Source organism: Abramis brama (genome assembly GCF_963993115.1).
Source record: "Abramis brama genome assembly, chromosome: 10".
NCBI lineage: Eukaryota > Metazoa > Chordata > Actinopteri > Cypriniformes > Leuciscidae > Abramis > Abramis brama.
In genome coordinates, this window is record NC_139972.1 from 15,183,013 (window position 1) to 15,194,327 (window position 11,315).

At 37.0% G+C, this 11,315-nt stretch overlaps 1 protein-coding gene across 2 annotated transcripts in view; it reads right to left on the reverse strand.

Moving 5' to 3' along the window:
* The window catches only part of caln1 (calneuron 1), a 56,986-nt gene extending 47,123 nt beyond the window's left edge, over positions 1–9,863 (reverse strand). Inside the window, exon 1 of one of the 2 annotated variants that reach the window (XM_084125336.1) lies at positions 9,242–9,863. Coding sequence is in view for 1 of the 2 variants with exons in the window: in XM_084125335.1 (XP_083981461.1) it covers positions 7,970–8,109 (140 nt within the window). In the remaining variant the exon portion in view is untranslated. Of the gene's footprint in view, positions 1–7,969; positions 8,374–9,241 lie in introns of those variants that run through there. The other variant, XM_084125335.1, reaches the window with a different exon arrangement.
* Between the last annotated feature and the right edge of the window lie 1,452 nt (positions 9,864–11,315).

The following is an 11,315-nucleotide window of genomic DNA, read 5'->3' on the forward strand; positions in this document are numbered from 1 at the left end:
TTATGAAAAATGATATATCCTTAAATAAAGCTAGATTACATTTTGTATCTGACACTAGGTGGAATGACCATTTCTGTTCATCAAATACAGTTACAAGGTGATATGTTATGATATTCTCAAAATGGCTAAATAATGGACAGTATATTGATCATATCACTCATATAAACAGAACAATTCTGCATTCCCAAAGCAACAGTAATTTTACTAAACAAAAATATGCAGAGTTCACAAAGTCAACATAACAAAAAATCAAACTGGAATAGCTCTTTATATTGAAATCTCTCAGATATTGTGGTTAGCATGAGCAAACATTCTCTATTAATTATTCATCACAGTCAAAGCCATGGGAATCATTTGAATACAATGCCATCAGATAGAGATGTGAAACTGAGTTTCTCTGCAATTGGGCTTCATGTTGATTAGTATGAAACCGTGAGTTTTAAAAACAAGCTTGAGTGTCAAAAGCCCACTCAAAATGCACAGCATCAACATCCTGCAGACCGTTCCAGAGATCAAGATGGATTCTGTGCATACAAAGTACTCCCACAAACAAACCCACTGAACGTTTCACTTTAGTTTTTGGCTCATGGCCCATGTGACAGCTGCTAACCATGCACTAGCCATTATTAAAATACATCCCAAAATAAATATAAACCAAGCTTTCAACAATGTAAGATTGTCTAAATTAGCCTTAGTTTAAAGTGCCAGAGAAAACACTACTGAGCCCAGTTTACTTTACTGAAAGAGGTTGAGTGTTTCTGTACAAAACTTCACAGCACTGGTTGATCGAAATGGGTTTTTCTATATCTGATGCTAATACTGATATCTGGAGAGCAGAGTGCCTGATTTAATTCTGATATACAGTAGTACATGGACAGCAATGTTGGGGAAAGTTACTTTTAAAAGTAATGCATTACAATATTGCGTTACTCCCTAAAAAAATGAACTAATTCTGTTGCTTAGTTACTTTTTATGGAAAGTAATGTGTTACGTTACTTTTGCGTTACTTTTGCGTTACTTTTTCTCACCTAGGCTGGGCTTGCTCGTTGGTTTTTTAATAATAAAAAAATTAAAGAAATTTGTATTTTTGGCAAATGTAAAAGCCATTTCACACCAAAAGTGAAATGAATAAACCTCAGGTAGGAGGAAATGCAAATTCACACCTTTACAGTAGAGGGCGCAGCTCAAACCTTGCAACTGTGCAGCCATTCTGGATTGCAGAAGAATAAGTCACAGAAGAAGAAAGTTCAACACTCAGACTGCATCCAAAATCACCAAGGGGGTAATCTTTCAGAAAAAACTGAAGCTTCCCCGGGGGCCGCCATTGATTAGCAGACCATCACCTGCTGTTAGCATTTCACTGACTCCCATTCATTTTGGCGTCACTTTGACGGCGAATAACTTCTGATGAATAACATCTGAGGTGTTTAAAGACTCCATTTGTCCATTATTTATTTCTAAAGAAACATGAAAATGTATAAAAGGCTCCATTACCTTGTATCTTACGTTATGGCCCCGTAGAAGCAGTTTTTTGTAAAAATAGGCTAATGATTGCATCATAACCACGCGACTCTCTGTCGCACAGTAGAGAGATTACTGTTGGACAGGAGGAGAAGCTCGCGGGCAATCGGGGGGACGTGGAGGCAAAATGACAAAATAATTCATCAGAATACTTAGCAAAAGTTTCTCCTGCTCCTAGCTCATGGACACCTCCTACTCACGCTCTCCGCCTCTGCAAGTTTCGGAAGGGAATGATTCAGATTTCTCTTGGCATACTAGAAGACAGACAGGTTGTGTGACGTCACATCTACGTCGTCAAGCTCAGTTTGAGTCTGTGCAGTACGGTCAGCCATCAGGAAGTGAGAGCTTCTAATTGACTTCACTTTTCTCTGTTGAATCCAGTGGGGTCGCTGTGTCCATTTCTTTTACTGTCTATGGAAATCACACACTTTCTTAGGCGAAAACAATATGTGACAAAAGAAGTATGTCCGAATTCACAGTACTCATAAAAGAGTAGGCAAAAAGTACCGGATGACCTACTTTTTCCAGCGAGATTCTGAAGTGTGCATATGATGGACACTTTACTATCCCATGAGCCCACAGGAGAGGATTTGTGAATAGTCTAGTTATATTCATACTACACACACAGCAAAATCCCCAGTGTTAAATTAACACTCCTCAGTGTACATATGTGTCCACACTACAGAGTGTTAAAATTAACACTGAAGCAGTGTTAAAGTTAATGAGATAATTAAGTAATTAATTAAGTGATGATTGAGCATTATTGAAGATACCTGATGTTAATCAGCAGAATCATTGAAGGAAAAAGAAACAACAAGAACAGAAAAAAGAGAAACACAAGAACTACTGACTTCGAGCCATTACACATTATTGCCCTTATTATTTATTATTTATAGTTTGACTTTATTTCTGTCATACATCTACACATGGTCTTATTTAGATTTAACAGAAATTTAGATGGTAATGTTTTATGGAATGTTTCATTTCAGATCACCATTATGGTGATCAGTGTTTGTTTTAGTTGGGCTCTTGACCCTTTCCTTTTTAACATTTGCTTTTCTCTGTCTGCTCCAACTCTGTGTTTATAAAGCACATTTGTTGCTGCAAGAGAAACTATGACCTGGGCTGTGTTTCCCGAAAGTATCGTAAGCCTAATTTGATCGTACAGACCATTTGTTGCAGTTGATCTACGATCAAGTTAGGCTTAAGATGCTTTTGGGAAATGCAGCCCTGGTTATGTTTCGATGATGAAATTACTAGTGACCTGATTCACTGATCTCACCTAGCATTATTAACTGATTATACAAATGCTTTATTAATTTTTCACTACAGTAGTTAATTTCAACAATGCATTAATAATCTGAAGGTTTTAAAATCGCACACAGCAATCAAGAATCTATGAATCTCAACAATGGTGACAATCAAACAAATGCTTCATGTTGCAGTGCATGATGGGAGCCACCAATCAAAACGCATTCATGGCTCACATCATGCATTGCAGCATGAATAAATTATGCAGCTGAATTGTCCTGTAATTTTCATTGTTTTTTCCTGTTTGCTTTTATTTTGCTATTGTTTTATTATGACTTTAGTTTTGTGATGTTCAGAGTTGATCTGTTTGTCACTATTTGTTTATTGTCACCATTGTTGAGATTCATATGCTGATTCTTGATGTCTGTGTGTTTAAAAACAATAATTTCTGTGCACTGCACAAAGTATTTTCAAAATTGTTCATATTGCTATTGGATCTCAAACTGTAGAATCTCAGGACTACAAAATGAGACATCAAGCATATAGTAAAAGATTTTGATAACATCAGTGAATCAGGGCACTACATGCTGATAATGTCATCATCAAAACATATTGTGAGCAGGTCATGTTTTCTCTTGCAGTAACACATGTGCTTTATAAACACAACGTTGGAACAGTCAGAGAAAAACTATCGTCAAAAAATTAAAAGGTTCAAGAGCCCAACTAAAGCAAACACTGACCACCATAATGGTGACTTGAAATGAAAAATTCCATAAAACATTACCGTCTAAACTTCTGTTGAATCTCAACCCGATGTATGACAGAAATAAAGTCAAACTGGTAATATTAAGTGCAATAATGTGTAATGGCTCGAAGTCAGTTGTAGTTCTTGTGTTTCTCTTTTTTCTGTTATTGTTTTTTCTCTTTCCTTCAATGATTCTGCTTATTAACATTAGGTGTCACCACTAATGGCCAATCATCACTTAATTAATCACTTAATTATCTTATTAACCTCAACACTGCTTCAGTGTTAATTTTAACACCCTGTAGTGTGGACACATATGTACACTGAGGAGTGTTAATTTAACACTGGGGATTTTGCTGTGCACACTCATATAGAACCTCTCTCTATATAAACCTTTTTTTTAGCAAACCTCTTATTAGAACCAACTCAAGAGTATGCGATTTGGGAAGCAGCTTTTTACTTCAATAAAAACACAAAAATGAAACACAAATGTGATGTTTATTTAAAGTAATTGTTGCCCATTAGTATGGCTGAATTGGATCATCGAAGGTCAGCAGCAAAGACATTGGTTAATAAAGTGAGATTAAATGCATAAAGCATATTTGTATTATTTAACATATTTAATTATTGCAGGTTTGCGTAATATTCTGAGTTTGTATTTCTTTTGATCTTGATACTGAATCTGTTTTTGTGCAAGTGAAATGAGTAAATGCATGTTTATATAGTCTAGATTAGATTTTCAATAACCATCACGTTCACACACACAACACATCTGTGCTTCCTCACGATTTCTCTCAACATGGAGACAGGAGAGCTCTCAGTTAATAAAAGGGAAAGCAAAGTAATTGCATTACTTATTTGAAAAAGTAACTTTAAATTTAAAAGTAATGCGTTACTTTAGTAATCTGATTATGTAACTCACGTTACTTGCGTTAACCCCAACACTGATGGCCAGTATGTGGACTTTCCCTAATAAATCATATGTTAGGTAAAATCAGCAATATTGTGAAATACTACTGCAATCTAAAACAACCGTTTTCTATTTTATTATATTTTAAATTGTAATGTATTCCTTTGATGGCAAACTTGACTTTTCAGCATCATTACTCCAGCCTTCAGTGTCACATGATCGGTCAGAAATCACTATAATACATTGATTTGCTGCACAAGAAACATTTATTATTATTACCAATGCTGAAAACAGTTGTGCTGCTTTTTTGTGTGTAAATTGTGATACGTCGTGATTCATAAAATGACTAAATGTCAGCCATAAGGGGACCTGTTTTCATTAGACTACTGTCATGACTGGAGTCTTCATCTTATGTGAGCGTAGATGATTTAAAACATTTTACTTTATGTGTTTCTTTATGTGTTATTGTGTTGACGTTAAAAAAATAATCTTTCTATAGTCTCTTTTCAGCTGATTTACAGACAGACCTCCCTTCAGCAGAGCTAAAAGCCTTCCTTCAGACACTGCTGATGTCCTGCACAGGAACTTAAAGCTCTCATGGGGACAATGTGGTCACCCAGCAGGTTAAATACCACAACACCGTCAGCAGAGAGCAAGAGAGAGAAAAGCCACCTGAAGTAGCAGTCAGCATGAGGGGACATGAGGTTCCAGATCACAGACTACGCTTTGGGATGTGAGCCCACAGTCACAGTATGTGCTGGGCTACAGCCAGCCACCAAAGCAGAGGAAAACACATACAGCTTGAGCCTGTAGTAGCAGTCTGCTGGAGGACATATCCCATGATGGATGGCAGACCCTTGTAAAATATGGATGCAGCATTGGGACAAATGTAGGAGACTGTGCGGTTGCTCGAATGAGGCTGATTGGGATGTGCAAAGCCTTTAATGGCCTGAGCGTAGTTTAAAATCTGTCTGGTTCAAGTCCAGAATCTCTCTATCAAATGTGGACATGTAAATGCTTTAGTTTAACATTTAAGATTAGAAGCACTTTGGCTACAGCATAAAGATCTGTAATTATTCAACAAAAAATCCTTTGATGAATAGAAAGTTCAAAAGAACATCATTAATTTGGAATAGAAATCTTTTGTAACGATATATGCGTCTTTGCTGTCACTTTTAATCAAACGTTAATCAAAAGTCAAAAGTTTACACTTTGCACAAGTAGAGCTAAATTGGCCAAATAAATAATTGTCCCCGAAAGGGAAAAGGCACAGAAGAACTGTTTATGGGGGGATTTTAATTATGGTAATTATCACAATGCCTCCTGGTTCATTAGCATTCAAATCAAGTTCTTGTTTTCTAATAAATAACTCATAAATCATGGAAACCCATACTACACATGCAATTCATTTTTTTTAACTGGCTAACAACACATCACAATTATAAATACACACATTAAATGGTATAGAAAATTACTGAGCAAAATTAAGTTTCCTTTTGACTATATACAACATTGGTGTGTAAAAACGAAAACAGCAAGTTTGTCTGCAAAACATGTCTCCATGTCTCTATGCATTTTTTAGATCCACAACCATGCAACTCCTTGGGGCAAAGCCTGACAAGTTTGAGTGTGTCCAGGGGGAAAGTATGGCTAATTTACCTGCAATCTCACTATTATGCTGTTCACATGATGAACTGTTAAATGTACATGACAATTGCATAATGCCAAAGGGACTGCAACTGGCAAAAGCAAGAATTTTTAAAAATGCATCAGTTAATCTGACACACTTTAAGATACTCTGTAGTTTGTCTTTGATTAAAAAATGTAGATGGGTAGCTGAAAAATAACATTAGCATAAACTTCAACATCTAGATTTAACATTTATATACATAAAAGTATATATATACACACACTACTTTTCAAAAGTTTGGTCAGTATGATTTTTTAAAGAATGAATACCTTAATCAGCAGGGATGCATTAAATTGGTCAAAAGTGACAGTAAAAACATTTATGTTACAAAAGATTTCTATTTCAAATAAATGCTGTTCTTTTGAACTTTCTATTCATCAAAGAATACTGAAAACAAAAATATCACCGTTTCCACAAAAATATTAAGCAGAACAACTGTTTTCAACATTGACAATAAATGTGAAATGTTTCTTGAGCAGCAAATCAGCATATTAGAATTATTGATTTCTGACATTAAAGACATTTTAAAATATATTAAAATAAAAAACACACTTTTTAAATTTTAATAATATTTACCAATATCACTGTTTTTACTGTATTTTTGATTAAATGAATGTAGTCTTATATAAGAAAATTACAGACCCAAATTTTTTAACGGTAGTGTAAATATAAGAAATTCATGTTAAAGAAACGGTGACCAATCAAAGCACATCTCTCGCTCTTTTGCGTTGGCGTGATGGATGATGGTTAAAAGTATACAGTATAATCGCTAAATTAACACAAGCCTGCATTTATAATAGACTATAGGAGTAAATTTATTGTTAAGAGGAAAACCCCTTGAGATGTGACATCTCATTTACGAGGGGACCTCAAGAAAAACATACGAAACAGACGAAAGCTCTCCATCACACAAAAACCACCCATATCTTCCCCAATCCAAACATTAGATATTAGACAATAAACAGTTAAGGTGAAGAAAATGAAACAAAATAAAAAATATATCAAGCATGAAGAAAACAGTTGCAGCTTGTATGCAAATGATTAAGAAGAGACATCTTAAACTGATGAAAAGAGGAGATAGATCTAAAAGACCTAGGTAAACCTTTCCAATCAGAAGGGGCTTTAAATTTAAAGGCTCTCCTCCCACTTTCTTTGGATATATTTGGTACAGAAAAGAAAAGATGGTCAGTGTCTCTAAGGCTGTAGGATGATTGATATGGAATTAGAAGAATTAGAATGTATCTTATAGTTGAAGTAAACAACATGTCACCTTGTGGGACACTGTTTAAAATGTCATTTCAGCTACCCATTATAAACAGGACGTTCAGGAGGGATAATGGAGTGTCTGGACATGAAGAGTGTAAGTGGAGGCAGCATTGATCGCAATGTGTTCAACTGAGGGCAAAACTTTCCAGTCCAACAGTGCCACATCACATTCAAAGTTCCCAAGAAAACAGCTGTCGAAATGTCGAAAATATCTTGCCATATCTTATTCACAAGATGACCAGAAAAAAAAAAAAACAAGAAAAGTCAGCATCCTTTGATCAAATCACAGGGAGCCGTGCTTCACAAAGTCACTGGGGGAATAAGGTCTAAATGTCATTCCACATCATGTCAAAATAACTCAATCTTCTACGTCCTAACCTCCAACAAAGGGAGGATTCGGAGGACAGTTATTAAAATCAATACAAATACTTTCAAGCCAGTGATCACGCATACCAAAACAGAAGCATCAAATCAGGACATCTCCAACCGAACTACTCTTATTAAAGAAAACACACGTTTAACATTAACATCCTGCATGTTTCAGCAGTAAGATCCCGGGATGGCAGCTATCAGCCTTGTTGCTTACCCGTACGGATCAAACTCTACAGGATACTGAAGCACAACAGGCTCCTTCCCAGGACTCCCTTCACCCCTTCTCGGGACACACGGCCCCTCTCCTTCAGACCCCTCCGCCCGAGGGTCGGGATCCAGATCGGTGACCTCCATCTGACAGCACACTCCGGCTCGGAGCACAGCGGGCAGGCTATCCCGCACCTCCACAACCTGACTACGTCCCACCGCTGGTCCTTTCCCCGAGCAGCATAGAGTGCCCAGAAACCCCTAGTTAATATTTCAGCAGCCTGGAGCAGGTAGTCACTCATTCATCCGTTCATTCATCCCTTCATCTGGTCAGCATCTCCCTCATGTCACACTGGAGAGGGATGCAGTGGTGTCACCGGTGGGCTCATATGGCTGTGTGACATAAGTAGTCCTGCCTCTGCAGCTCCGTTAAGAACACACACACACACACTGCTGACCAGCCCCCCGGACCGCAGTGCCACTCCTGCTCTCTCACACTCTACATCGCTTCTCCAGGTTCATAATCATTAGCATGTCCATCACTTTTTCCCTGAAGGGGGTGTTGGTTGGTTGGGCACCACCTGACATGTCAAATGAGACTAAGGTGGATAATTTGCCCAGAAACTGCCACCTGATTACCAGCAATGAATTATACATATTTGTTTGTGTTTTGCACAGGTTTTAGGAATGCAGAACTAATAATTATATATATATATATATATATATATATATATATATATATATATATATATATAAAATAACAGCAATAATAATAATAATAATTTTAAATTAAATACAAATTAAAAGATAAGACATCCTTAAAAGTAACGAGTTATTGCAAATATAATAATAAAAAATATAATAATACAATAAACATAATTATAAATATTTAGTTACGTTTTTTAACATCTATTATTTAAATGATAAAAAATGTTGTTTACACATTATTATTATTATATTAAATAATAATAATACTTTTAAAATATATATGTTTTTAATTTAAGACCCATATAAAATTATTATTATTATTTAATAAATATGTTTTATAGACAATTGATGTTTAAAAAACAGTTAACAAAAATTTAAGCAATTATCCAAGTCGACTGCAAATAGGCTAAATCATACATTTTCCGTCCGATCGATCAGCCGGTATAAACCCATTAAAACAACAGGTGCAAAAGTGTAGAAATAGGCTGCAGTTTATGAAATCATGCTGCCTATCAAAGGTTTCATCATGTCACACAAATCCACTTCAGACATCAGGCACAAGCTCTCTTACCTTTAGTGGCGATGATGCGCGATTTTGAAAGTCCCTCAGATCTTGAAGGGTTGATGATCCGAGCTAAAATCCTGCTAAAATCTGGATCATAGATTCTCGCTGAATTATGAGGAAATTCTCCAGATCTCATTCGCGATTATACACACAATTATTTTTAGCCATCGAGTGCGAATGGCAGTGGACAGTGGACCTTTTTCCTGATTGTTTTCCGAAAAAACAACACGTCCGACTTCCAGCCAAAAGCAATAAAACCAGTTGGACTTTTCCTCCAACTCCAATCAGCTCTAATGAGCCCCCGGAATTTTCAGTACTTCCATGATCTAAGCGAATTCCTGCTCATAGTTCCCGAGCTCAATTGATTCACATCGCAAAAAGCTGTTCATAGATTTTCGACTGCCACACACACACACACACACGAGCCTCATAAAAATAATCAATAAACATCGCTGTCAAATCAGCAGTCCATCTGGATATTGTTGTCCAAGAGCTGTCCCTGGGCATTAACGGTCACAAAACAAGAAATATCAGGTTCCAGAGAAAGAAGAAGATAGATTCCTCACAGAACATGAATTAACCCATTGAACACACTGACTGACTGAGAGCTCGAGTCATTAGTCAGCGGCTCCAGCCTTTCTAACTCATCTCATACTGTCATTCATCCACAGCTGAGCGCTGGATCAGGAGGAACTAGGGAATATCACATCATCACTGCAGGGATGAGACCTGTCTGCTATTTTTACATATAATGAGAGTACCTATCTATCTATCTATTTATCTATCTATCCATCCGCATATCTGTCCATCCATCTCTATCCATCCGACAATGCATCCATCAGTCCATAATCCATCCATCCATCCATCCACATATTTGTCCATCCATCCATCCATCAGCCCATAACCCATCCATGCGTCCGTCCATCCATCCATGTATTTATGCATCCATCCATCTGCCCATCCAACCATCCATCCATCTACCCATATGTCCATCTGCCCATAATCCATCCATGCATTGATTCATCTATCATCTGCACATCCATCCATCCATTAGCCCATAACACATCCATCCATCCATCCATCCATCCATGCATCTATCCATCCATTAGCCTATAACCCATACATCTATCCATCCATCCATACATTCATCCATGCATTGATTCATCTATCATTTGCACATCCATCCATCCATGTATCTATCCATCTGCCCATTCATCCATCCATGCATTCATCCATCTATCATCTGCACATCTATCCATCCATTAGCCTATAACCCATACATCTATCCATCCATCCATCCATGCATTCATCCATGCATTGATTCATCTATCATCTGCACATCCATCCATTAGCCCATAACACATCCATCCATCCATCCATGCATCCATCCATCCATCCATTAGCCCATAACACATCCATCCATCCATCCATTAGCCCATAACCCATCCATGCATCCATGCATTTATGCATCCATCCAACCATCCATCAGCCCATAACCCACCCATCCATCCATGCATGCATTCATTCTTCCATTCATTCATTCATCCATCCATCCATCAATCTGCCCATCCATCAGCCCATAAAGATTTAAGTTTGGGAGGGACCAAATATAAGAGTTTTAGAACGGGTCATTGAAAAATCCATGCTGATTGAAACTATCATACCTGGACTTGTGGTATGCATTAACATTCCTGTTCTTCTTAATGGGAATTAAACAGTTCTGTTTTTGAGTCAATCAGTTGTGGTGTAAACATCATGTGGCAAATTACTCTGCAAATGCATGCTGATTGGTGAATGACAAAACAAGAACACAAACAAGAACACTGGAGTATTATGACCCACACAGACCACAGGATGAGCACCACCTGCTGGCCTCACTATCAGTTTTCCCATCCAGGTACTGACCAGGTTTAACCCTTCTTAGCTTCAGTGGGCAACCAGTCTTGGGCTACAGGGTGATATGGCTTCTAGCTTAATTAATCTAAACAAACCATTCTTAAAAAAAAATATATATATATATATATATATATATATATATATATATATATATATATATATATATATATCAGTGATATTTGCC